This window comes from Phoenix dactylifera, unplaced genomic scaffold, assembly GCF_009389715.1.
Source record: "Phoenix dactylifera cultivar Barhee BC4 unplaced genomic scaffold, palm_55x_up_171113_PBpolish2nd_filt_p 000261F, whole genome shotgun sequence".
Taxonomy (NCBI): Eukaryota; Viridiplantae; Streptophyta; class Magnoliopsida; order Arecales; family Arecaceae; genus Phoenix; species Phoenix dactylifera.
Window position 1 is genome coordinate 233,625 of NW_024067752.1, and position 27,387 is coordinate 261,011.

General features: G+C 40.9%; 6 protein-coding genes and 1 non-coding gene across 7 annotated transcripts; 5 read left to right on the top strand and 2 right to left on the bottom strand.

Annotated features, from left to right (window-relative positions):
* The first annotated feature begins 493 nt into the window (after nt 1-493).
* Nucleotides 494-7,574, top strand: LOC103717338 (probable peroxygenase 5). The gene is made up of 6 exons (XM_008805674.3): nt 494-628; nt 734-856; nt 947-1,032; nt 4,664-4,758; nt 6,906-7,031; nt 7,155-7,574. The coding sequence occupies exons 1-6, from the start codon at nt 601-603 to the stop codon at nt 7,303-7,305; spliced, it is 609 nt and encodes a 202-aa protein (XP_008803896.1). The 5' UTR covers nt 494-600; the 3' UTR covers nt 7,306-7,574.
* Nucleotides 7,575-9,777: 2,203 nt separating this feature from the next.
* Nucleotides 9,778-13,237, top strand: LOC103717339 (plasmodesmata-located protein 6). Its single transcript, XM_039117697.1, has 3 exons — nt 9,778-10,803; nt 12,807-12,908; nt 13,003-13,237. The coding sequence occupies exons 1-3, from the start codon at nt 10,050-10,052 to the stop codon at nt 13,011-13,013; spliced, it is 867 nt and encodes a 288-aa protein (XP_038973625.1). The 5' UTR covers nt 9,778-10,049; the 3' UTR covers nt 13,014-13,237.
* A 3,166-nt stretch (nt 13,238-16,403) lies between these two features.
* Nucleotides 16,404-16,877, bottom strand: LOC108511659. Its single transcript, XM_017845236.1, has one exon. It carries the CDS (start codon nt 16,875-16,877, stop codon nt 16,404-16,406), a length of 474 nt encoding a protein of 157 aa, XP_017700725.1.
* On the bottom strand, nt 16,649-16,788 carry LOC113463401. Its single transcript, XR_003387556.1, has one exon. It is a non-coding gene; the product is annotated as a small nucleolar RNA Z247 (small nucleolar RNA).
* Nucleotides 16,878-18,592: 1,715 nt separating the features above from the next.
* On the top strand, nt 18,593-19,501 carry LOC103717340 (16.0 kDa heat shock protein, peroxisomal). The gene is made up of 2 exons (XM_008805677.2): nt 18,593-18,912; nt 18,992-19,501. Exons 1-2 carry the CDS (start codon nt 18,771-18,773, stop codon nt 19,282-19,284), a joined length of 435 nt encoding a protein of 144 aa, XP_008803899.1. The 5' UTR covers nt 18,593-18,770; the 3' UTR covers nt 19,285-19,501.
* Nucleotides 19,502-22,612: 3,111 nt separating this feature from the next.
* LOC103717355 (probable pectinesterase/pectinesterase inhibitor 6) lies at nt 22,613-22,921 on the top strand. Its single transcript, XM_008805695.1, has one exon. It carries the CDS (start codon nt 22,613-22,615, stop codon nt 22,919-22,921), a length of 309 nt encoding a protein of 102 aa, XP_008803917.1.
* Nucleotides 22,922-26,583: 3,662 nt separating this feature from the next.
* LOC103717341 lies at nt 26,584-27,387 on the top strand. Its single transcript, XM_008805678.4, has one exon. The coding sequence runs from the start codon at nt 26,723-26,725 to the stop codon at nt 27,116-27,118; it is 396 nt and encodes a 131-aa protein (XP_008803900.1). The 5' UTR covers nt 26,584-26,722; the 3' UTR covers nt 27,119-27,387.

The window sequence follows — 27,387 nt, forward strand, 5'->3', positions numbered from 1 at the left end:
GAACCGGCGATCGCTGCCGCTTAACGTGACACCGATGGCGAAATGAAAGCAGATGTGCCGGCCACCAAGATAGTAGCTTAATGGTACTGGACGGAATTTTTATCCTCATTGTCCCAAATTTAAGTCGCTGCGGCGTTGATTAAAATATGGCTTCGGCCACTACTTGATATGAGGCATAAGAATGCTTATTGGACTTCTAGTAGTCGGGATGGTGCCGGATGTAACATACTCATATGTGGGACTTGAGCCAGAGCCCAGAGGGATAGCTGAGCCGGGCCCATGGATAGGGAGGATATGAATAAAATCAATCGGGGTGTTCAACACACGGCCATTTCTGCCCGCATCGAACATTGGAAGCTAGAAGCTGCTACGCGGGGGTGGGCTTGTTCCTTCCTCCCGCTTTTCCTAAGCAAAAAAAAAAAAGAAAAAAAAAAAAAAAAGAAAAGAAAAGAAGCAGACGTGTCGGCGGATGCGACGCGATTCCCTCGCAGAAGGAAAGCAAAAGCCATTCTCGAATGATGCTTGCCGTACCCACTTCCCTCCTTCTTTCCCTTTTATTACCCGGCTACCTCCACTGCTTTCTTCGGTGCTTTCTCTCTAATGTCGTCCTCATCGTCGGCTTCCGATGGTACGTTCCTTTATTCATTTTTTTTTTCCAGCCAAATCGATCTCAGTACTGGCTTCTTTTTCTTGATAACAATTCCGTTTAGTAGTTCGGGTTTCTCGTGATTAGATTTAGCGAATGAAGGAGAGGAGGGGGAGATAAACAGTGGCGACCTGACTGCGCTTCAGAAGCACGTCGCCTTCTTTGACCGGAACAAGGACGGCGTCATCTATCCCTGGGAGACCTTCCAAGGTCTCGTCTCTTATCTCCTATCTTTTTGTTATTATATGCTTCTCGTTCTTTTAATTAATATGTGCGTCTTTGTTTATTTTGATTTGTTAGGGTTTCGTGCGATCGGGTGCGGCGTTGCCTTATCCACCGTGAGCGCCGTCCTAATTAACGGCTTCATCGGCCCCAAAACTCGCCCTGTATGTTCCGTGTTTAGTTCTTCGTTTTCGCAATTTTTCCCACTCGCTTTTCTTCGTCTTAACGGTGTTAGATACTTTATGGATGTCGTCACCAGCGGTGATTGGTTTTGTCTTTACCGCTTCACTCACCATTGCTGAGGACGACTGTGTTAAGGATCCCTTTGATTTGATGCCTCTGGGCTCATGTAAACAGCACTGATCATGAATCAAAAACCAAATAGGGAAAAAAAAAGGGTTGCCATCAAGGTGGTAGCACAGACGGAGCAGGGCTTTGTTTCCACCGGGCTGGTCCAGGTTCGAAATGCGTGGATGTCGATTAAATTTGGAGACCGAATGGCCCATGCCTGGATGCTTTCGGTGGAAGCGCTACTGGTTCACTGGTACCGAGGTGGTGCTGGGGTGATGTACTCACACGTGGGTGAAGAACCTAGTGTGAAAAACTCACAGGTCGGGGAAGGTATGCGGAAACTTGCGGCCTGCATCGCATATTTCCTGGAGGGGGGCCCAGTGGGGGCTGCTACGCGGGTGAGATTCTCCTCCCACCCCCCCCCCCCCCCCCCTCCTATTTTCACAAAAAAAAAAGGGCCAATGATGACCCAAGGTCTTAGGCGGGTTAATTCGGTCTTGCATGGGCAACACTAAACTATAATTTGGCCATAAATAAACTTTAGAATATGTGATGCACAGCCAATCCTCCTGTCTGCAAAATCAGATGGGTTTTATGAGAATCCTGCATATTGGAGTATATAATAAGCAAGATTTGTTTGGTGTTAGTTTTATGAATTTTCCCTTGACTACAAGTGCTCATTTAGATGAAATTTATATCTAAATATTGGAATTAGCCTTTAGAAGCTGAATTTTTTGGTTTGGGTCAAGTCAGCTTTTTTTGATCTATGTACTGCAGAATGATCAAGGTTTGAAAAAGATTGAATGAAAAATCTTGGGTTTTAATGTGTCAGAAGGTACTAAGGAATGTGGGTTCGCAGAATTTAAATTAAAAGTGAGCTTACAATTAAGGATTATGTTATGGGTCGATTATACTGTAATTTAGTGTTCTAATAAAGCTTCATGTTGGTTTGCTTGGGCTAGATTAAGTTTCACTCAAATATGGTTTCTTGTAAATCGCATGCAAACAATCCATCACAACCCTTTATTATCTTAAGTTATTTTTGTTTCTTCCTATATCAGGATGAGAGCTTTGGTCCTCAAGATTGTCGGCAAGTGCAATGCTAGGGGATCTTGAGAGTGTGAGGCATTAAATTATAGGGATAGGATTTTCGTGATTTTTTTTTGTATTTATAGTGGGAAAATCACTGTCGTAAAGAGAGCATTTTAATTAGTGCGCCTTTCCTAACCAAATCTTTGTCCTACATCTCTCTTTCTTTTATTTCCTTCCATTTTTTTACTTTTCATATCACTAGCTATTCCCAATATTATTTTCCCTCCTCTATCGCAAAAAGTGAATAGAAAAATATTTTTTTGAGAATAACAGGGAAAAGTTACTTGAAGTCATGGTTAGCATTTAGACATGTCTAATTAATATTATCTAAATAAAAGAAGGAGAAAGAACAATGAGAGCTTTAATAACAGTATAAGCAGACCTACATGGTAGATAAAAAGAAGTAAATAGTGGCTGTGGAGGATTGTGGTGAAGGCAAATATAAGTAAAAGGTGGAAGAAGAAGAAGAAGAAAAAGCACATGCCGCCACTTAATTTTTTGAAAAGAGATCACAACCTTTTGTTTCCATCTTGCTTCAACAACCACCTATTCAGGATTTTTTTTTAAAAAAAAATCTTTCGAGGATATACTTTAAATTGGGTTCTTCATCTAATGTCTTTCATTGAATGAAGATTACAAGTTAACCCTTTGCTCTTAGTTGAAAAAAATAATAAATTAAAGCCTATACAGGTTTTTCTATAAATCTCCACAATGGCCTGAATTTTGTTTTCCATCTTGGTAATCGTCTATATCTTCAATCAATGCACCATCTATGGCATCCCATATATTTTATGCTTGAAAATGAATCCATTTTTAGAGTAATTAATTACATGAAAAGGACAAATGCAGTTTCCATGAACAAATTAACTATAAATGCTCCTCCTTTGTTTTCTGGTAAGTAATAGAATCACCTACATTGAGCAATTTTTTTTTTTCACTTAAGACTTTCTTGGGGGATAGTGAAAATATTGTAAAACATAAATGTAATTATGTCTTTACACCCTTCTAAAAGGGTCTTTGTAAAAATATTTATCTTTTGAACGTTTGGATTGCCTTTTCTAAACGATCTTCACAGTATTAAAATATTGAGTCTTATGATGATAATTTACAAAACTATTGATGATTTTTGGTGATACCAAAATATTCTCCATTACATGCTATCAATGTTGGATATGTATGATATAGTGGTACTTGTTGGAGCTTCTGCGAGATGTTTCAGATATTTATTTTAAGTATCCTATGTCTCAAAATTTAAAAATGGCTTCAGATACTTCTTGGCTATGCCTGAGCTACTTCTTTGTTATAAGAATAAATAGCTAAACCAACGAGTAAGAATTGCATTCTGTCCCAAATATAGATAAGGTTCTCCCATATGGTCAAGCATAGGTTTGAAATGGGAAATCATGGTATAACCCCATGCTAGCACTTATTGACACATTTTGGTATGCATGCTTATGCACAACTATGGATGGATATGCATCCATATGGGCTAACACAGATGGTATCAGCATATGCTCCTCTATACTGTGTTGACGACTTGTGGGAACAGCATATAGCTAGATACGATAGGATAGGTAGGTGAATTAGGTCTTGCTTATGATTCTATTAGATCCCTTCAGGCAAGTTTAGAGGAGGAACTAAGTTAAGATTAGGACCAATTGATCATAAAATGAAGAGAAATAAGATTAGTCATCAATTTACTTATAATGTAGATAAGAGCAAGAAGAGAAAGGGAAGAGGACAGAGTGAGTGAGATGGCTAAGATGGTGAGGAGATGACATGGGGAGAGAATAAAATTATTTTTTTTATTAATAATGTACTCACAAACTATAAGTTAGGATTCTTGTTAAGTCATTCATGTGAAGTTACAAACTATTTTATAACAAAATCCTATTAACTTTAGGGCTTGTTAACCTAATTTAGAGCCAAAATATGGCTTTCTACTCTAAAAAATGCTTGGTTTATGACATGACTCAAGAAAAAATTTCCTATGTGAAAAAATTACTAAACCTACTTCAACTAGTGTTATTAGTTTAAGGATTTATATGAACTATGGCCCTTTTTTACCTTTCTAATCTTTAAATTTATAAAACTTTTAGATATTCATAGAATGAAGAGGAAATTAAACTGAAATTCTGATTTCTAAATCTTTATCTTACATTTAATGATGGAAAAAAAGCAAACTTTTAGAGTTTGTGAAGAACATATATATGCATATGATCAGTTGCTTTCTCATTTCATTTCATTTCATGAGGGTCATCTTTCAAACACAAATAGTTACTTCGTAATTCCTTTTTAAATTAATAGTTACTTTCCATATGGATCTACTGGAAATTTGTAAAGCTTAATCTGCAGCATATTTGGATGCCTTGTTACACCTTTTAATATGTCTTTTTGTTGACATATGTATAGGGAAAAGTACCTTCACCCCTTCTCCCTATCTATGTAAAGAACATTCATAAAGGCAAACATGGAAGTGATTCGGGCGTCTATGACAGTGAGGGGAGGTAAGCATCATACTTATCATTTATTTCTATAATTACTGCATTGTCAGATTGTTCACAAAATTTACTTGGATATTTTAGAGTTGTAGTAATCATTGACTAATCATTGACATTTTGTCTGTGATATTTGAGAAACAAACTGATTCCAACAAGAATTTGGTAATCTCTACAGAAAATGCAAGATATTTTGTATACATACTAAATATGAAATTAAAAATTTGATATAACTAAATTTCCCTATACATATATGTTTACATTTTGAGCTAACTCTTCAGCTTGAGACAAAATCAAGCGAAAAAGTAAATGAATAGCTTCATTTGAGACTTCCAAGAAAATCTCTAGAAACAGGGACTTTGAAACATGACTATTAAGGGTATGTCTTCATAGAGGATGTTTTATATTCAATTTTTCTTTGAAGTAGGTGCACATGTAGGAAGAGAATATTTGCAAGTATTTTTATAACTTATGCTAGTCTTAGTGCCCTTCTTACTGTCTGACCCTTCCTTCTTTTTGACTTGACTGGTTATGTGGACAAATAGGCATCCCTTAAATCCAGTGCTATTGACTGTTGCAGTTGCAAACACAAGGCAATGGTAGTGCAATCAAAGAATAAAAAGAAAATACAATACATGGACAAGTCTTGACAATTATGATGCTTATATATGAACAAGAATTTTAGATGGTTCACCTGAAAGTTGAAGCTTCCTTGCGATCTTTAACCCCTTGAAGAGAGCAGGCCTCACCTTCAGCATGGGTATGCCTTCTTTTGGCGAACAAGAAAAAAGTGACCACCATTAGAGAAGACCTGTTGAAGATCTTCAATAAAATGCTCTTAAGAGAACCCCACATTTTCTTCTCCATAATTCTAGTTTTCTTTTGTTAGCCTCCTTACCAATCTCTTTTTCTCAAGAGTTGACTCTTCTTCATTATTCCTTTGTCCTCTATACGATTCCCAATAAGATCTAAATAGAACTGTCTTAGTTGTCTAATTGATATTTTAAGTGGCCTCTATTATATAGGTTGTCAACTAAACTGTCAACAGTTAGCGGCGATGATGACTGTATATGGTGATTGCACAACTTGAGGATAAGAAAATGAATATTTTGTAGTGTATCTGAATGGGTTTTAATTATGTTCAGTCAATCAGTGGTGATTACGGGCATGCCTAGTGAGCATTGAGGAAGAGGAAGAAGCTACTATTTTCCTATGTGAAGTGCTAGACTCATAAGATTCTCTTATGTTTATATTTTATCTCTCAGCATGTACGGCTTGTATTCCACTGTGCCATTATTACTCATTGAAATATTCCATTATAGCCCAAAAATAGCATAACTTAAACAACAGCAAAGTGGGAAATAAAGCAAGCATAAGATGCCAAATATATATGCTTTGGCAAATTTGCTTGTCTATTGGCACAACCCACTCTTCGCTAATGGAGCGAGAAAATATAACTATAGAGAGACATTTTTTGATGCAGTGCGGCAACAACAAAGAAATCTAGTGTATGAGAAAATGCCTCTTACTAAGTACAAGAAAGTTAGATGATAAGAAGAAAGTTAGATGCCTCTCACACCCCTTCTCTCAGTAATGTTCTACTCATCTAAGCAGCCCTCTTTATTTTTCTCTTTTTCTTAGTTTGAAGGCTAACATAATAGTTAAAGCTTTATGAAGGTGTCTCCTCATCAGGTCAGAAAAATATCCCTTGCAAAACATCCCGCGATGCTCCATTTGTCCAGCAGGTCGAATATTACAATGCTTGGTTGAGATCTCGGGTAGAGAACTTAATAATTCAAACCTTTTCTTCTTTTTTTCTGTGAGAATAATGGTGTGTATGCAAGTATGCAACTATTTGGAGTTGCACTATGCCGCTGTCTTGACTCGAACTCAGAAGCTCTCCCTTGAGGAGTGGGGAGCCAACAGGTTCAGATAAGTAATGTTGGCAAATTATATGGTTGGTTTATTTAGTAAATCTATAGCTTGTTTTTTTGACCTACCTTAATGCACATCAACTGTTGCAGGAATTGCCTGCACATCTAATTTGTCATGAAGTTTCTTTATTCCTCTTGCTGGATATGTTAAAAATGGGTATTTACATTTTTCTTTGAAAAAAAATCAGATTGTTAATTTGACTTGATCTATGTAAATATCAGGTTTGTTCCAGAAAAATTTGAGCAGATATTTAAGAAGCATGCTCGAACTAATCCTAACGCACTGACATCGAAAGAGTTGAAGGAGATGCTTCAGACGAATCGAACTCCTAAGGACTGCATGGGGCGGTAGGTTATGAGTTTGGAAACGTTATGATAAATAAATGCTTAGGATTGCTAGGTGAATCATAGGTAAATATTCGTCATTCTCAGTGGTCCAGTGAGCATACTCACCTTGGGACTTATTTGTAGGATTGCTAGCTGGACAGAATGGAAGATCTTATTCACTCTCTGCAAGGATAAAGATGGATTGCTTCACAAGGATACCACAAGAGCTGTTTATGATGGAAGCTTATTTCTTGAGATGGAGAAGGCGAGAGAGTCTTCTCAAAACAAAGCATGATGGTCGACAACCGGAAGAATGGATGGTGTGGCAGTTTGACTTACACGCAATTTGATAAAGCTTCTTTTGTGTCCCTTCAAAAAGATAAGCTTGTTGTGTGAAGTATATTTCAGAATGTTGATTGATTACTAGTTTGCCTTGTGAATCTGTATATTCCAATTCTGTCAAAATCTTTTCCCTCTTGATCGAATATAAACATCCATTAAGGAGCTCTAGTTCCAATATGTGACATGGCATGTTGGAATCCTAAAAAGTTTTTTTTTACCTGAGATCAAGGCAGTTTGAGCCTCCTCTATGTCAAACCCAACAATGCTTATATTGCTTTCGGGATATTAGTGCCCAACTAAGAGAAGCACTGAGAGATGGAAAAATAGCATTGCTGTAGGAATAAAATTTTTATATTTTATGAAAAAAAAAATTATGGGGATGTAAGAAAGCTACTTTCCTATCAGAAAATTGGGGTTCTTTATTTTTCGGAAAGTATCCTTAAGCCATTATAATCTATAGGTAAGGACTTTTGATTTATCATGAAAATAAGAGGTATTTCATATAATTTTATCAAAAAATAGATGCTCAATCAAACATAAAATTATATGCTACTCTCTAATAATCAATCAAACATGTCAAAATTATTTTCTCAGGCATCATATTTTTATAAATCATTTTTTTAGGAAAAAAACATTTCGGCGAGAAAATTTTTTTTTTTGTGAGCCAAACGAGTCCAAAGATTTTTCAACAACTATGTCATTGAAGAAAAATAAATGAAAATGGAAAAGAGCAGGATAGAGACAGGGATTGCCCAATAAGGCAGTGGACCTATTTAGCTTCTCAAAGAAATTTCAATTGATTGCTTAAGCCTACATTATACAACTTATCCAATTAATAGCCTTTTCGTGATTACTAAAAATTGTGTCGCTATGTTGGTTAAAGATGAGCAAAACCTTATACCAAACGCAAAAGAAATTTTATCTAAATGAGACTTAGTATAAGTAGACCATTTAAGTGGCTTAGTTTTAACAAGAAAATTTAGTAGCCGACAACTTTAGGAGAAGACAATGGATCTAGTTCAGGTGTTGAAGTCGGAAGAAGTGCAAAGAGAATTGCAGCATGAAGACTAGGTCTCATTGTTCTTTTACTTTCTATTTTTGATTTAAGCTTTTAGATTTGTCTCATGATGACAATGTAGGAAAGGAAGATACTAGAGCTTAAAATAGGTAGCACGATTATTTATCAATATGTAATATTACCCTTCAATAAGAAGAATTCATCATTAGGAATGTAGTTGATTTGTACAATTCTCTTCTAACGGGCCTCCTTGGAAAATATTTTTGCAATTTTCTCCTTAGATCATACCCTCTATTCCTAATTGATTCAGGGGAAGATGAATGGTGGTGGAGAGGTAGGGAGGGAATTAGGTTCGAAAGGAAGAGGGAAGATGGTTAAGGATGAGAAGGGGAAAGAGCGGGGGTTGGGAGGAGCAATCTCAAACAAGCAAGGATCTTGATGATTGGAATCTAGAGCTAATCGGAGGAGCCAGTATTCAAGCCTCGGAATTTTTGAGTTGTAGCTCAACCAAACAACTCAATTTATTGTGTAATTTGAGTTGCGAACATCTATATGAACATATTGACCTACAACTTAAACTATATGTAGCTTTATAGAACTCTAATTTAACTAAGTTTTCTGAGTTTTCTCCACTTTTTGACACAGGCCTTTTATGATTCAACCCCTACTTTAAGATGCCTCCCGTTTCTCTCTTTTTTCTCTGAAAAAAAAAAAGAAAAAAAAAAGGTTTCTCCTTTTGGGTTACCATAGTCTACTAGAATATCTTCTTTCTATGCATGCCTGTTGTCCTCACTACTTTATGGCTGGGGCTGGAAGTGGGTCTGATCAGGCTATGCCCCTATCCAAACTTGGTCAAAATATTTTTTTTCAAGCTTTCGATCAGACTTAGGCTCAAAAATTTTTAGATAATCTAAGCCCAAGCCTCGCTCGAATTGTCCATTTGGGCCAAAATACATCTAGCTCGAACTTGATTGATGTTTAATATTTCATAATATTGCTTTACAAAAAAATAAGTTAGTTAAAAATTAGATTCTCTCCTATAATACAAATAAATGATGAATTATATATTATTCTCAACTAAACTTATTTTAACTTATCCTTTACTTTTTCATTATTTTCTTTAAATAACAACATAAAAAACAAATTAATTTGAACCTAAATTCGGGCTATGTTTCAAACCTTATTTGGGCTCGGGCCGGGTCCCGACCGGGTAAGTGACATATCCGAGCTCGGTCCAAAAAAAATTTAAGCTTAAATCTGATTTGAACTCTTTCAGACCGTCCAAATCCCTTTCCAACCCTAGCCGGGCCTCTCTCGATAAAACTTGGTCAAGTGCTTGACCGGGAACAACCCATCGAATAATCTATGTACAAAAAGGTGACTGCACATTTGAGTCTTCTTGAAAGCCAAGCAACTCCAACTTTGCTCACTTGCCACCTTTTCCACCGTCCCAAAACTTGGAAGAAAATGCCCATGCACTAGTTAGCCCTTCTCTACTCGAATGTTTAATTTCCCACCACAATCACTACCTCATCATTCCTCTCCTGGTCTCCTTCTCTACAAGTAGCCTCTCCCCTCTTCTCTTCTCCTTCTTCTTCTCCCCCAGACACTAACACACCCTCTTCCACAAAAAAACACAAAGCAAGCAAGCACTCTTTACACCAATAAGAAATTAAAGAATGCCAAAACTGTCTCTTCTCTTCCTTCTCTCCCTCTTCTTCCTCCCTTTTATCTCCTCTTTAGATGACTACAACTCCGTCGCCAAAAGAAAAGATGACTACAACTCCTTCGTGTACGCCGGCTGCTCTCAGAAGTACACCGCCGGCTCGCCTTACCAGGTGAACGTTGAGTCCCTCCTCACCTCCTTGGCCAACGCCGCCGAGTTTTCCACCTACGCCAACTTCACCTCCTCCTCCGCCTCCTCCGCCACCCCTGCCTATGGCCTCTTCCAGTGCCGCGCCGACCTCCCCATCTCCAACTGCGACTCCTGCATCCGCTCCGCCCTCACCCAACTCTCCGCTCTCTGCCCCGGCGCCGCCGGCGCCGCCGTCCAGCTCCGCTCCTGTTTCCTCCGCTACGACAACGACTCCTTCATTGGCAAGCCTGACAACAGCCTCCTCTACAAACGCTGCGGCGGCGACGCCCCCGGCGGGTACGCCTCCGACGTCCTTGGCATGCGCGACGCCGCGCTCGGCTCCCTCACGGCGGCGCCGCCAGCCGGTGGGTCGTACCGGGTTGGCGGCGCGGGGTACGTCCAGGCCATGGCGCAGTGCGTCGGCGACCTCAGCTCCAAGGAGTGCTCCGACTGCGTGGAGTCGGCGGTGGCGCAGCTCAAGGCCGTATGCGGGCTCGCCGTCGGCGCCGACGTTTACCTCGGCAAGTGCTACCTCCAGTGCTGGTCCAATGGCGGCTACTCCTCCAGACACGGTCATGGTACGCGTCTTTCCTGTCACCGGCGGTGGTCGTACCATCTTCTTTCCTCATTCTCTTTTCTATATCTTTTGGGTTGTGTGTGGATTTAAATTAAGGAATTCTTCTTGCAGCGTCGTGCTAAGATTATTAACGAACTAATACCTGCTTAGGTGTGTACGGTTTGAGGTTTAATCTTATCTTTAATTTGGATGTATAATTTTTGTTTTTTTGTTTTTTTTTTGTAATATGGCCAACTTGACAAGATGGGTTTAGTGAATAATTTGTGGCTCTCTTTGGAAGGGATGGTTATTGTTAGGAGGAGACCACTTCGTAAAAGAATTATGGGCTTTTAAATTAAGGATGATTATTGAATGACTAAATTTAGAAATATTTCTTGTCTATAATTAAGTTATTGGGAAGAATTTTTTTTTTGATAAATTAGATGATTTATATTAACAGAGTATCAATGCATCCGAATTAAAAAATAAAATATTAAAAAGCTGAGTAGGAAGATCTGCCACAGAAATCCATAATGTAGATTTCTTGTGGTTTGTCACATAAGATGACATCCAATCAGCTGCACTGTTAGTTTCTCTATAAATATATGCAATATTAATTGATAGCAATAAGCTAGAGCTAGATGTGGACCATATTTTGTTTGATCGAAGACGACTGAGAAGTCAACCTCAAACAACTTAACTCTGTGCTTATATCACGCTATAATCTGCAAGACTATTTTGACTAGATCCCATAGAAGTTGGTAAACCATGAAGCATGACGGTTTGAGTCGTTCAGACTTAGGTGCAAGCCTTTGCATGAAGTTGTCGTCTTTATAGTGTTATAACAGTCCTGGTTATTTGGACATTTTGTTATTATAGTACCTTCAATTTTAGTGTGTTTCCTCATCCACACATTCAAATTAACCAGCGATAAAGAAAGAAAAGAAAAATGACCTTTGGGCTCAGTTTTGAAGGGGAAAGAAGAGGAGGAAGAAAAATGATTTAGTTTGAGTTCCATCAGCATTAAGGCTCTGTTTTGATTCAGCAATAACATTAATTTAGATGACGCGGATGGGGAGTCTTTTCACAATATTTAGAGGGGATCAAGTTAAAGTTATTATTGCACCAAGCTAAGAACTGCCGTAGTTTATTTAGGCGAGTAAATGGTACGCAAAGCCTCAGCTGCACGTATCCTGGTCGCAAAAAGGTTTAGGTTTTTAAGATTTCCTTTTGGTTACTTAAACTAAGTGCCTTTAATTATTGTATATATATATATATGAGAGGAAAAGCTTGTAGAACCAAACTTTTAGCTTTTCTTCCTCCCTAAGCCTACAAGAATGCATACAACTTGACAAAATCTGGCTCTGGTTCAGTGGTCCATTGTTTAAAAGTTGACAAGTTGATCACTAGAATTTGCTGCTATTACTCCCTAGATCAAGATATGTGGAGCCCTACTATATAGGAACGCAATACATTGGATGAATATGGCTAAGAAACCTCCCAATCTCATACCCTCACTCCCTCTCTCTCTCTCTCTCTCTCTCTCTCTCTCTCTCCCTTCATCAAGTTCAACTCAAAGGCTACCATACTTTCTAATACCGATCACAAGCCTGGATATTAAGTCATTTGGACGAACATACGACCCAGTTTGGTGGCCAACTTGCGGTTCCACGTTCCACCAACTTTTCTCCCAAGTGTATAATAACAGTGCTCTCCCCAAGTCCTCATAACAATGATTTCTTTTCTTTTCCTTCTTTTTTATATTAAAGATACAGCAAGAAGTGGTAGTTTGTCCCAAACGAAATCAAAGGCAAAGAAATGGAAAGGATGGCTTTACAACCTTTTTGGCCTGTAAGGTTTCTTTTTCTTTCTTTTTTTTCCTCCTGTCATATGGTGCAAATGTGACACTTGATTAGGAGATCTCATTGATTATTCTCCACAGTATCAGAATCGATGACAGTAACTTGTTTAATGCGAAGGGGTCTGGTCTCCATTATTGCACTCCTTTTCTTTTAAAAATTTCAGGTGGCGAGGCCGGGAAAACTCTGGCTGTTGTCGTTGGGCTCATGGCCGGAGTCGCCCTCATTATTGTCTTCCTCTCCTTCATTAGACGAGCTGGAAACAGTGGTTCTTACTCATCCTTCTATTCAAGTTTATTTTTCCATCCTAGAACTGAAATGTTATTCCTTGCCAATTTCTTTCTCTTTTTTTTCAACTGCAGGTAAATACTAATGGAAATGCGGTGACTTTGCTCTATTGTTTTGGTGGCCTTTGTCTCAACTTCTTCTTCTTCTTCTTCTTTTTCCTTCGCTCAAGCTCGTTGGTGTTCTTTTTATAATATTTCCAAACCCACCCCACTTTCGGGGATGTCATAATTAAGCTGCATATAGTTGTTCCTTCTAGAGATATTCATTCATGGTTTTAATTGGAACTCTTCCAGAGAATATGTTGTTGTCTCTTGGGTGGGGCATGCTTTTCTTATATATATATATATATATATATATATATATATATATATATATATATATATATATATACACACACACACAAATTAACTTAATTAGTTGTCTATTATTCTAACTCCCTTAATTAATAAAATTATATGGAATCTTACTTAGAAGAATGGTTGTTATTATCCAATGGGCCCTATCTAGCAGTAGACAAGATGGCAAGTGCATGAAGATAAAATAGTTTAGAGAAAGCAATCAAAGTTCAATGATAACTAACTAGCATATACCATCAAAAAAAAAAAAAAACATATCTTAATTGATCTACAGCTCAAGAGCCGATCGAACAGTTCAAGATACTTCGATATTGGAATAAGCCCTTAAATAAGAATTTCAGATTGTGGCAACAGCACTATTTCGCACCATGTAATGGTAGACGGTGAAAACCGATTTAGTTCTCTCCTACAAAAAAACCTGTTTACAGGAAGATAAAATCCAGAAGACTGCAAATCTTCTTCTATGTGAATGTTCCCTAGCTTAAATAATTGGTCTACTACTAAACAATGTGTTAAAAGTATAAGCTACGTAAGGTAATAGTAATGCATTCCATGGGAAAAAGTTGGTGGATATTTTAGTTGATACACTTCAGCCATCAAACCCAGGTTCTTTTTCTTTTTTTTTTTGATAAAATGAGCATGATATATTAATTATTAAAATTCTCATTTATATTGTTACTTACATTCATGTACCCATAGTGAGCTACATTTCATAAAGAAATACGGAACAAGTGGATTGGAATGAGAGTGTTTTATAATTTACGCACTACTAAAGTATGGCTTTTAACAAAGCATTTTCTCCAAAGGTGAATCTCAATGGACTAATCAGTTTGCAACAAGAAAGAGAAAAAGATAAAGTGAACCAAAAGCATAGCTTTTGCAGAATGATGGGTGGGGCTAAATCTAGTCTACTTGCCAGTGTACGTATGCTCAACCTCGCCATCAATATTCCACCATTGCTTCCCTTGCCACTCCTCTCCCCTTAGTCCTTTATCAAGGAGAAAGATATTAACTCAAGTGAGCCATTTCTACCTTGCCTAGGACAGAATTTTCGTAGGAGATGGTTTTGAATGTATCCCCAAATAATACTACTCCTTGGGCAAACAATCTCAAGCTACAGTATCAAGATTAAATGCATGGACATTCACTATTCTAACAGCTTGATTTCTCTGTTGGAAAATTTTGAAGTTAAAGGAACTGGCCAACGTATCAAATCAGCAATGCCCACAGATACCAAGCAATAAAGAGGATATATTAACCGAGTGTGGTCTGTATGGAGCGGCACATGTCTACAAAAAAGCGAACTGTGTGGCTGACTGAGTGGCTTCATTCGCTGCCCACTATGCCGGAGGTTTCATCTGAAATACTTGTGCAGTGGTGCCTCATGCTTTTAGTTATCTTATTTCTTCTGATTTAACTGGCTGCTTCCATGCCCAACATGGGTGAGCTGCCGTAAGAAGGACGTACAAGAACCCTAAGGGATTGGGTTCACCAATTCCAAAAGGCCAACAGCCACGTACCTTTAGAAGTTTGTGGTGAATAGCTATGATTTTTGCCATTAATCCAGGCCCATTGAGGCACTCCATGGGCAGCGTTCGCTTATATCGCAAACCAAAACTAAAGACAGTGAAGGTCAAGTCCGCAAGTTTTGTTCAACAGGATGTTTTGGATCAAAGACAGGGATGGTATTTGGGAAGTCCGAAGAAGAAATCTTCTCTCTCTCTCTCTCTTGCATGCATGCATCCACCATCTTACGTCCATAGAGTATCTTGGAGAATTGAGATCTGTTTTAGAAACAATTTGGATTGCCACCATCAAATCACTAGAGATTTGAGATTTGAGATTTAAAAGTGGCTTTTGAGTTTTTAATACTGGTACTCCTCTGGAAAGTGGCATGCCACCATTGAATGCTTTAAAGGGATGTGCATGGTGGAAATAAAGCGAGTGTATCTTCAGTATATCCAGCTCTCCTGCGTGCAATTATTCAGCTGATCCATCTCTCCAGAGGGAGAATAAAGTGGGCGTAGTGGGGCTGACACCCTTTCAACTATTTCAACCATGGTTCGCACCATAGAAAGAGAGGATCATTCCTCTTTTTTTATTTATTTGTTTATTTTAAAAATAAAAACAACATGGTAAAAAGAAGAAATATATATATATATATATATATATATATATATTATTTATAAAAATTATTTTGTATATAAACACTTCTAAATATCCAAAATTATATAAATATTCTTGCAAATCTACTATTTATGTGCACACTTTTATAAATTCTATGAATACCTTCACAACTGGCACCCTTTTTTACAATTAAGAAATAAGCTAAATCCATCATCTATCATTGGGTTGGACTATGCTCAACGAGGACTTAATTTATGTTACCAAACATTTTAAATTAAGTCAGGCCCGGACCACTTTAGGCTTGAATTTTTCAGGCCCATGTTGGCTTTTAAGTCCTCCATTGGCATCCCTAAATTTCTCACTAAAAGGTTCTCCAACTCTCCATGATGACTGTAAAGACTTGAACCTGACGAACGATGGGGTAGGCAGTATGACCGAGTCGGCGATGCCAGCCATGGATGGAGACGCGGACACCAGTGAACGCCAATTTCAGAGTACGATAGGATGGAAGGGAGAGGCAGTAGAGACCATCACGCAGAGGGCCGCGATGCAAGGTGTTCCCCAAGTAATCCTTAATCACGAAATGGGAAGCATGAAATTCAAAGTAAACATTATTATCACGAGCAAATCGCTGAACAGATAAAAGGTTCGTTTGAATATCAGGGACTAAGAAAAGTTGGTCAAGAAGAAAAGAGGTTCGGGAGGTGGAAATGGTGGAAGAGCCAACACGGGAGATATGCAAACCTGCACCATTGCCGACTTGAATATGATTATTGCCGGAGTACTCCTCGTTCTGAAGTGTAAGATTGTTGACGTCCGCAGTTAGATGATGGGTTGCACCAGTGTCCGGATGCCAGTCATGGGGATGAGAGACATTAGAAGCAGCCACCATAGCATGGGCTGAGTGCTAAAAGGTACCAGGAGTGCTAGATGTGTCTTGCAAGAAAGGATCAAAACAACGATAACACTGCAAGACACTATGTCCTGTTTTATTACATATTTGACAAACAGGACGAGGAGGGGTATGAGACCCTGGGTACCCACTGGGAGGTCTGTGAATAGCGACCACCATGTCCACGATTGCTTCCGCGCCCCCGAAAACGATAGGAGGAGGTAGTGTCACGGTTACCTTGTCCATGACTACGAAACAGAGTGGAAGAATTCCGGGTGGCCACATTCGCCGAAGGGTCAGTAATATCAGCGAGAGAGAAAGGCTGATTGTTGTGTGTAAGACATGACTCATGGGTGAGGAGATGACAGTAAAGTTCCTCAAGAGAAAGAGAATCAAGTCGAGTAGTAACCATTGTAACAAAAGGATTATAATCGGATCCAAGACCGGCAAGCAAGTAGCTTTCAATATCAACATTACTTAAGGAATGGCCGGCAGAGGCAAGTTCATCGGAAAGCTTCTTTAACTTTACAAAGTACTCAGCAATAGAGAGGTTACTTTTCTTCAGACTTGCCATAATTGCACCACCCGTGCACGTGCACGGGAATGTGAGGCAAAGCTCTTCTCCAAAGCTTGCCAGACTTCATGGGAAGTGGTATAGCCAATGATCAGAGCCAGGATACCCTTAGAAAGAGAAGACATGAGGGCTGAGGATGAGTTGATCCTGTTTAACCCACTGATGATAAGCGGGATTGGGCACTCGTGTACTCTCCACTTCATCAGTTGAAGAAGACAGTAGCCAAGGAGATGGAGCTCTGATAGATCCATCAAGAAAACCAAACACGTCCTGACCCCGGAAGTATGGGACCAGTTGAGCCTTCTAGAGAAGAAAGTTGTTACGGGTGAGTTTTACCGTGAGTGTGAGGTATCGCCGTGAAGATAGGATAGGTAGAGACGATATTGTCAGGAGAGGATTGGGAAGACGATTGCCTAGAGATCGACATCTTGACGTTTGTCTATGGTAGCTTTGATACCATGTAAAGACTTGAACCCAGGTTGAGAAGAGACGATAGGAAAAGAGTTTTAGAGAAAGAATAAGACGTTTCAGAGAGGGAAAAGATATTCGATTGTATTCCCGTGGTCATCTACAGTACCAATATATAAGTGATACAAAACGGTTCAGATAAACATAGGAAAACAGAAGTTGTTAACCTGGTTGGTTGGGTAACAGAGGCTGTTGCAACTAGGGAAGGAGGTCACAACAATGTGCGGGAGGAGATGATACGCCAGACTCAACAATGACATAAGTATTAGTGCAATCCGCTTAACCTGACATACGTTTCTCCCTTTAGATCATGGACTTTGTTCCGGGCTTCAAAATAGGCGAGTAGGCCTCGACGGGGCAAGAAGGTGAAAAAGGTTACAAAGAGGAGTAAGGATCCTCCACAGTGCACACATAGCATTGCATAATGCTGTGTAGTCTTAGATGGCTGCCATCAAACAAGACAGTCTATAAGCGTGTGTCATGTCATACATAGTATGTGTTATTTGATGGTCGTTCATTTTTTTCATGGTAGCCATTCAAGGATGCACAACATTCTACAGTGCACCAGCCACACCCCAAAGAATCCTAGTCATACAAAAAAAAGGTGGGATGTGATGGGGCAAAAAGAATGCTGAAGAATGATGGGCTTTGCCGGCATTGAGGCCATTTTGGAGCTGGTGGGTTAAGGTGGTGATAGGTGATGAGATGGGTGAAGATGAAGGATTGTTGCTCTATCATATATTTTTCTTGCTCATTAAGCAAAAATCAAGAATCTATTTGAGAAATCTAGCAGAATTAGATTGGATTTTCCAAATCAAATAATTTAGCTCATTTAAATTAAAAAACTCCAGCAACCTGATCATGCGAGAGGAACAACAAAATCCTCTCCAGATTTTTTATTTTTCTTTTTCCATCCTACAAATCAATAGCCTTGTAAGCTAAAATTAGGATAGCTTTTTAAGATAGATTTCTAGAATATTCTTATAGAAATATCCAAACCGGCCTCAACTTGGATTGCCAACTGATCGATTAATTCAAGCTTTTCTATAGATTCAGATTCAAATAAGGTTCAAGTCTCATTTGAATCTTGAGCTATCATTTAAACTATATATACTCGACTAGATCTAGGCAAATTTAATCTAGATGGTTCTCTTTTATTTTGTCTTGATTTAAAATTAATTTAAGTAACTCAAGCTTGGTTTGTTTAACTTACCATATTACTACTTGTTATGGCAGTGATAAGATAGAGATAGATTCCGGAAGGTTCTGCCATTTCGCCTCTTCTTCTGGAATCATCGTTTCCACCCCTAATTCTATCAATCAAATCCTCCATCCTCAGCCTCCAATTAAACTACTCCACCCCTATAAAAATCGAAACAAATCCACGCCCGATAGAAAGAAGAAAAAAAGAAGAAGACGAAGGAAATGGGGGATTCGTTCTTCGGCGAGCCCTTCCGGCGGCTCTTCTGGAGCCCGGCGATCTTCCGCGAATGGCCCGGATCGTTGGCCGCCGCCGTGGACTGGCTCGAAACCCCCTCCTCGCACGTCCTCAAGGTCAACGTCCCAGGTAAACAAACTCCTTCTCTTCTCCTTCTTTCTTCTCTGGTTCTCTTTTTCTGGGGCTATTGGAGATCTGGATGATGTAGGGTACGGGAAGGAGGACATCAAGGTCCAGCTCGAGGAGGGGAACGTCCTCAGCATCAAGGGGGAGGGGCCGCCGCCGGCGGCGGCGAAGGAGGAGAAGCCCAGGGACGCAGTGTGGCACGTCGCCGAGAGGGGGAAGGGGGAGATCTACAGGGAATTCGCGCTGCCGGACAACGTGAGGACCGACCAAATCAAGGCCCACGTCGAGAACGGCGTCCTCACCATCGTCGTCCCCAAGGAGCACCTCCCCGCCAAGCCCAAGCCCAGGACCATCGCCGTCTCCAGCAAGCTCTGATCAAATCTCCTTCCCAATCTCGTCGCCTTTGTCTTTGTCTAATAAAAAGCTAGATGAATGCTTGTTAGAAAAAAAAACTTGTGTGTCATAAATTATAAATTATAATGAAACAGCGTACGGATGATGAACAATAAGATGTATTTCGATGGTTCTTGTGTTGATGTAGTTGTAAAATTTCATGCGCATTTCTATTTGAAATTTGATTTCGATTTTTGCACTTGTCCTCCTTTGATTAGGGATATCTCATAAGGTAATATATTACGGGGCAAATAGAGCAGTGGATTGGGTTAAAATTTATATATAGCAAGGTGCAGTGGAGCTGGGTATATCATTCATGATCATATTGGATTCATTATATGCATAGGATTTAGCATCGATGATTTATATTGTTTTAGTATGGATATATCTGGTAAGATTTGAAAATAACAAGTTCGGGCAATTTTTTTTTTTAACTCGTAGGCTGCTTCTAAAATGATTGGCTACATAAGAAGGCATACAGTCTGTGGCTCTGTTAGTCTCTCTAAACATGTACTTGGTTTGAAAGATTATATTGTTATTAATCAAAATCTGAATGTTCCAAAGCAAGAGATGGCACCCACTTCGGATTGTTAAGCTACATTGCTAGCAGCTTGGGATTGAGCTGAAGAAGACTTCGTCGCACCCACTTTTGGGACTTGGATTGAGCAATCAATCTCATCCTCTGGTTCCATCTTCTTGCTGCATGATGTTTTGCTTCTTTTGAACTCTTATTTCTAGTACGCTTGGTCTTTCATATTTGTGAGGGAACCAACAAACCTACTCGTTGGCTGTAATCGAAGTCCTTTGCTGACTCCGTTATAGTGGTGACTTGGATTAAATAATCTAGCTCCCTCAAGGTTTCAACCTTTTCTTGCATGATATTTTGTATGCTTTGAGCTCTATTTTGACGTTCACGTAGCTAATGTTTAGTGGGAAGCTGGATCAGCCGGCTAATTGGATTTCCATTTGGAGCTCCTTGGCTAAAAACAGTTTCCTTTTTGACCATCGTGGCAATATAATTCCATAGGCTTTGATCTCCTTAGCGAAAAAAAAAGAAACAAAATCAGTGATTTATCTTTTAAATTTCTGCTTGCTTCGATTTATGAATATGTCCAATGAAGATTTGAGAATGTTTAGAATTTGTTTATCGAAGAGTGCAACAAGAGAAGACAAAGGAAAGCCTAAGGAATGAGGATAGTTGGCGAAAGGATTTGGAAAGGCACACAATGGCACAACCCATCATCATCTTCTTCTTCTTTTGGTACTATGGTGGCTTACATATAGCAAGTGTGGATGCGGCCAACAAAATCAGAAAATAAAGAACTATATAAAGTTTCCGGCACAGCCCCACTATCCGTCCATACAAAGCCTCCAGAGTGGTAAGCCGCAAATGAAGCAACCTAGTCAGCAGCACCGTTTGCTTCCCTGTAGATGTGCGTGGCCTGGTGAGAGTCGCACTCCCCCAGTAGTCTACAAAACTCATGGATTAGTGGCCGATCCTCAGCTATGTGTCCTCGACCTCGAATCCACTCGATCACCATGCCGAATCCCCCTCAAAAATAATGCGGTCCGCGCCCAGTGTCCATCGTGCATAGGAGACACCGTCTCAGGCAGCTCGAAGCTCGGCACACACCACTGACGAGTCAAAGATCCGTCGGCCCTTTGCCGCAACTAGTCTGGCATCGTGGTCCCGAATGATGAATCCCACACCTCCGCTGCTCCTGTCCTCGGTCTCACTATCATCGAAGTTCACCTTAAGGAAACCAGGGAGTGGGGGCATCCAGAAAACAAGCACAATTCTAGACGCTGCAAGAGCAAAATGGGGGCCCCAGATGTCCCTGGCCAACCTAGAAGGTGATACCTCAATAGTGCCGGTGATCTCCACCGCGTGCAAGAGAGCTCTGGTCGCCACCGCTCTCGGGTGAGAACTAACTCCCTCGAAGATTCAGGCATTCCTATCTAGCCAACAGTAGTAGGCCAAATAGGCAGCACGAGTCCCCCTCTCCTCTCTCACAGATCCCCATGTCGAAGCCTCCAAAAAATCGTAAGAAATCCTCAGTAGACGTCCACCTCTACCACCGGATAGGATGGGCTGAGGCAGCACACCATATCTGACTGGCCCGCGGACACTCGATGAGGACATGGTAGATGGACTCCTCCACACTCGGGCAAGACACACAGGCTGCAGAGATCCTCACCCCCGACCGCCCTAGCACAGCTCTGGTAGGCAAGCATCCCCAGGCCACTTTTTAGAGGAACAAGGCGATACGAGGGTGGATGCGCATCCTCTAGATCCATCTTCTTCATTTCAGTTTTTTTTTAATTATTATTTCTGAAGAAAGGAGGCAGCAAGTCACAAGAAACTACAGCATCTCAAAGTAACATCCCAGGGATCAGCCATTACATAGATATTGACCTTAGGGTGTAAGGCTATGAGTCCAAAATCCTGAAATCATGCTGGCTCCCAGATTAGCTTACAGCAATATACCAAATGCTCCATAGGTTGCACAAACTAGTAGATTCGTGATCCATTGCCCAACCATTAAGGAATCTTCCTCCACCCAAATTCTAGAGGCCTTTGCACGCCTCTGTAGCTCCACTAATGGAACTGAGCCCTGTAGCTCCTTCAGTGTGCGATCGAAGTTGGCATTGAGGAATCAAAGTTAAGGGGAGGGTGATCAAAAGTGCATCAGTTGAGTTGTTGGTCGGGGAAAAGGTTCTCCCGGAAAGTTCATCGCAGGAATTAGGGTTCATCGTCGTGCATTGTCATTTACGTGCACATCAAGATTTTGTGATCCATGTCGAAGCCGGCATCTACTATGAGGCTGTCGAAACATCAACGAAAAATCTAATGATAACTGGAGATAGAATTATTACTGGTAGTAAAAACCTCCGAAATGGCTTCACAACGTTCCAATCTGCAACCTTTGGTGACTTCTTTTTTATAGCTCTTCATCAAATCCATTTCTATAACTCAGTTCCGCATCAATTGGATCATCTCTTTCATCTCTTCAGACCGAAAAATTAGCAAGTCTCAAGAAAACTAAAATTCCACGAACTCCCTTGTATTATTATTATGTATATAGGTATATATATAACATGATTAATTAAGTGTATTATTATTATGCATTTAAGAGATAATGAAATTAGATTTCTATGTATTCTAAGATGAATTTGGAAGCTAATATATTATTAGCTTCGTGTTATCATGAATTGTATCTCTCGGTTGCAGGATTAAGGGCTAAAGCACTGAGCGAAGTTGACCATCAAAGAATTTACACCATGTCACATCATTTACAACCACAAGCACATGTACATGCTTGCTTATTTGATGCTTCTCGTGGTTTCAGCTGTCTCCGGCGATGGCTTCATTGCTCGAGACATGACCTTCCGGAACACGGCTGGGCCGCGGAAGCACCAGGGAGTTGCATTCCGATCAAGCTCAGACCGCTCGGTCTTGAAGGACCCGCTGTCGTACGTGCCCTCCGAGCGGCATTTCTACCGCAACTGCGACATCCACGGCACGGTCGACTTCATCGTCGGCGACGCCCCTGAAGTCTTCCAGAAGTGCAGCATTTACGTGAGGAAGCCGATGAGAGGGGCCAGTCGAACACGGTGATGGCTTTGGGGAGATCCAACCCGGACGACGACACCGGGATAACCATTCACGATTCGGTGGTCACGGCGGCGTCGGACCTCAAGCCCCGGTGCAGGGCTCGTTCCGAACCTACCTTGGTCTGTTTAAAGACCCTTCCTCCTCCTTTGAATTCACCAAGTTTTTGATTCCCAAGCTTCTCCTCCGATCTTCCTTCTCAATTTGTCACCGAAAGAAGCCACCAGACCACCTCGCTGAACCGAGGCAGGCCTTATTCTTCTCTCTCCCTTTTTTTTTTCTTTCTTTTTACTAGACTTTCTCTCTCTTTCTAAACTTTCTTTCTCTATAATTGATTGAACCACGTAAGTACGATTCTTAGTAATTTCTGGATCAACCTACATAAAAAATTCTGATCCAAGATCGTCGAGCGGTGTGTTGGCTTCTACCATGGCCTTTATCAAATATTATTGATTTTGATCATCCTTGATCTTTGTTGAACCATATGTGCCTTAGTTGGAACATGATTCGATGAAATCATTTTGATTGGACCCATACGGATATCAGGCACTCCTGCTTGGTCAGTTTTGTGGGTGTTGGAATTTAGAGTTTTTATTTTTAAAATAATTATGATAAAATTTTAATAAAATATATAATTTTGGAATATTAGACTTTAATAATAATTTTTGAGATTCATTGGATCTATTAGTTGGATTGTATTAGTTGAGATTAAGTAATGGTCTGCCTTTTCTAAATTTTTTATTTATATAATATTATTTTTACATAAAAAAATTGTTAATCAATTTATATGTGATTTATAAATTTTGTGAAATGGTGTTTCGAATGAAAAATAAATATATAATTTGATATAATATTTTTTAGACTATTGCTATATTGTTTACTAATCTTACATTATATATGCATATTTTGATTGGATTATGATTGTTGCTGGAAATTGGACCTAGGGGTGACCACTGGGCGAGAAGGAGGAGCTCCGGTGCTTGTGGTACGTCGGTGGGCTGCGTCCTCTGAGGGACCTGCAAAAAGCCGGTGGCCGGGGTTTCCGGCGCCGGCTCTCCGATGCTTAAGTCAAAGGGGGGCTTTAGTGGAGAAAGAAAGATAAGCTGTATATCAGAGTCTAAAAACCAGAATCAAGAAGAAGAATCCTCTTTAAAGAGGAAGAGGTTTCCCTTTTATAGGAAGGGTAAAGGGTTACCTGTGATGTGATCGGACGAATTAAATGAGTTACCGTCATGATTGAGCACGATCATGTGAATTAATGCATTGCCGTGGAGGGCTAGACCGGAGTCGATGAGTCGTTGTGGGTGACCAGACGTAGTTGAGTGAGTCAACTGATTGCCGTGGAGGGTCTAAGATTTTGAGTAAGCCAGAGATCCGTAGAGGCCATGCGCTTTAATTGTTGAGTAAGTCGGAGATCTGTGGAGGCCATGCGCATTAATTGCTGACAGTCGTTCAGACGGAGATCACGGGATTAGGTCCCGTATGAGGAGGAGAGGGGCTTGGTTCCCGACGGAATGAAGGAGTTTGCTTCGTCCTTTGACCGGATCTTCCTTGGGGTTGAGGTCGATCGGGGTTGGCTTGACCGAGACCAGGGGCCGCAAGGCCGCAGGGCTTCGAGCTCTGAGGTCAGGGATGCCAAGGTCGGACGCTTGGAGGCAAATCAGACGGAGGGCATCCGGTTTTCGCATTTAATCGACGTCCATACGTTTCGAATCTGGATCCTCATTTTTACCGTAGTACCATCTCCATGATTTTTTTGCTTTTTGGTTATGGTATTATGATGATATAATTTATATTTTTATAAAAAAAAAGTTATAACTACGCGACGTTTGCTGCGACTCTGCCCGGAAATTTCAGGTAGGGGACGTGCCATAAAGATACGGTTGGATTGCCTGATTGATCCGGCTGGGTGGCTCGAGTGGGACGGGACGTTTGCTTTCAGCGCTTTGTATGATGGCGAGTACATGAACACCGGTGATAGGGCTGATACTTCTTTGTCGGTTGAGATGGCATGAGTATCATGTTATTAGGAGGGCATCGAAGGACAGCAAGTTTAGAAGGTTCATGGATTGCCCCCACCGGGGTCCCATATAGATGTGGTCTTTAAAACAGTCTTAAGCCAAGGGTTTACTTAGGTATTAAGCAATTGTCTTTCTCTCTTTTTGTTCTTTCTTGCCTTTTATTTGAGCATCGTTCTATTTCGACGGTACCCGCCTCAAGGAGGAGGAACGCCCACGAAGTCATGCTTTCTTTCTTTCCTTCGCTGCTTCTCTTTCCTTTCTTCTTCTCTCTTTTCTTTCACACTTTTTCTCGTTCTCTCTCTATTTTACTCTCACTCGCCCACAGCCCAACACCTAGTAATAAGACTCGGTTTCATGATGGCAGTCGAAGCCGCTTTACTAACACCACACTCAGAGCCGGCTCAACTCTTACGCGACTCAGGCGGTCGCCTAGGACCATGATCTAAAGAAGGCCCACCGTATGAAAGATTTTAAAGACAAAACAGAAAGAAAAAAAGGTTCCTTTAGAAAAAAAAGCCTCTTGTTCACCTTTGACCCCCAAATGTATTAAGCCATTCTTGAACATACTAGAGAAGGGTGGAAGAGAGGGGACAAGCGAACTGATAGAAGGGTTAAGTTGGCATCAAAAGCTTGGATCGGGTCTAGTGTTGGGCTCAGACTTCAGATCAGTCGTAAACAGGCGTAGTTATGTAAATCCGGCTCGAAATTTAATTGGACTTGATTTCTAGGCCCAACCCTACTTTCGAAGGCTGGACCTGGATCATGATCCTGTTGTGAAGCCGATTCGGCCCGGCAAGCCTCAGACCTGTTTAGATTCATTTTCGCCCTAGCTCCAAGCAAATTATACCCTCCACTGCATATACCATATGGCCATGCACCATATTAATAGCCTCATCTCCTTCTTATAGACCGCCCTTGTCTCCATGGACAAATTATATCAAATACCATATACACCACATCACCTGTGCATCGTAGAAACAACCCTAATTTCGTGATGACTTGAGAGCTCGACAATTCAAGATGAGCTATATGCAGCCTATAGAAATGAAAAATCTGATTGATATGGTGCACGGATGATACGGTGGACTTTCGCATAGGGTGTAACTTCTTATCTTGATGATTGGTCTACAAGAGTGAGATGATATGATTGGCTTGGTGCACGCCATGCTGGTGCGCAATGCAGGATATAATTTTTGCTGGGCTTCAAAGTTGTCTCATTCCTTCCTTCTCAACGAAGCAAAAGCGATAGAGAAAGCAAGGAGAAACCAGTGCAAAGGAATTAAATAACTATAGGCGCAAGACTCCGAAAAGAATACCCAGGCTTTGAGCCACAAATTCTGTGGGCTCCAGCCAGCTGAGGATGAAAGGAAGCACCGAGTCGAAATGAAAGTCAAATAACTCGGTGTCTTCCTGCTTTGCTTCCATCCTCGAATCCTCATATTCAGACATCCGCATAAAAGTTCAAGAGTCTGCCAACCGATTTCGACATTTCGAGGCTTCGAGCTTGGACGGCAGATATTTCCCCTTCGCATAGAACATATATGCGGAAACTGATGAACAACCACTTCCGCACCGCTTGTAACACTCCGTATGCGACGTGTCGACCGTCTGACCCACCACAGCGCCATTAAAGGCAACGCCCTTCCCTGGTTTCTAGGTGGAGAAATAAAGAGAAGACAGGGAACGGGGGAAAAAGGAAAGAAAACTCCGATCTCATTTCCAGGTTAGGGTTTTGGTCGCAGGGCGATCGAGAGTTAGGGTTAGGGTTCCGTCGTAATCGCCGGAGATGGCTTTGGAGTGGGTGGTGCTGGGGTACGCGGCGGGGGCAGAGGCGATCATGCTGCTGTTCCTGACCCTCCCGGGGCTGGATGCGCTTCGGCGGGGGATGGTGGCGGTGGTGCGGAGTGCGCTGAAGCCGCTGCTCTCGTTGGTTCCCTTCTGTCTCTTCCTCCTGATGGATATCTACTGGAAGTACGAGACCCGGCCGACTTGCGATCAGGAGCACGCCTGCACACCTGCCGAGCACCTCCGCCACCAGAAGTCCATCATGAAGAGCCAGCGCAACGCCCTCCTCATCGCCGCCGCGCTCCTCCTCTACTGGTTTCTCTTCTCCGTCACCAACCTCATCGTCCGCCTCGATCAGCTCAACCAGCGTGTCGAGAAGCTCAAGAGGCAGGATTGATCGATTGCCAGGCGCGCAGATCCCACCTGCTGAGGAGCATAGAGGTAGAACGAACATAAGTCCTGATTTCTTGCAGGCTTGGCTTTCCTTCCCTTTCTTGATTTCAGTTACTGTTTTAGATTTCGATTTCTAGGGGGAAAAAACTTCTCGTTGCTTTTGATGTTATGATGTGTACGGATATTTTTGATTTGTATACTCTGTCGCCGTTGATGTGCATCTTCTAATGAATGAAACCTTGAATTTGGAATTTAGGGTTTGCGGTTGTTTTA

Excerpts from the sequence above, each read along its gene's own strand:
- LOC103717338 (XM_008805674.3), top strand. The coding sequence starts at position 601 with ATGTCGTCCTCATCGTCGGCTTCCGATG. Across the intron at positions 857-946 it reads TCCCTGGGAGACCTTCCAAG|GGTTTCGTGCGATCGGGTGC; the intron begins GTCTCGTCTCTT and ends TTGATTTGTTAG. Across the intron at positions 7,032-7,154 it reads CCTAAGGACTGCATGGGGCG|GATTGCTAGCTGGACAGAAT; the intron begins GTAGGTTATGAG and ends ACTTATTTGTAG.
- LOC103717339 (XM_039117697.1), top strand. The coding sequence starts at position 10,050 with ATGCCAAAACTGTCTCTTCTCTTCCTTCTCTCCCTCTTCTTCCTCCCT. Across the intron at positions 10,804-12,806 it reads CTCCTCCAGACACGGTCATG|GTGGCGAGGCCGGGAAAACT; the intron begins GTACGCGTCTTT and ends TAAAAATTTCAG.
- LOC108511659 (XM_017845236.1), bottom strand. The coding sequence starts at position 16,877 with ATGGCAAGTCTGAAGAAAAGTAACCTCTCTATTGCTGAGTACTTTGTA.
- LOC103717355 (XM_008805695.1), top strand. The coding sequence starts at position 22,613 with ATGTACATGCTTGCTTATTTGATGCTTCTCGTGGTTTCAGCTGTCTCC.
- LOC103717341 (XM_008805678.4), top strand. The coding sequence starts at position 26,723 with ATGGCTTTGGAGTGGGTGGTGCTGGGGTACGCGGCGGGGGCAGAGGCG.
- LOC103717340 (XM_008805677.2), top strand. The coding sequence starts at position 18,771 with ATGGGGGATTCGTTCTTCGGCGAGCCCTTCCGGCGGCTCTTCTGGAGC. Across the intron at positions 18,913-18,991 it reads CCTCAAGGTCAACGTCCCAG|GGTACGGGAAGGAGGACATC; the intron begins GTAAACAAACTC and ends TGGATGATGTAG.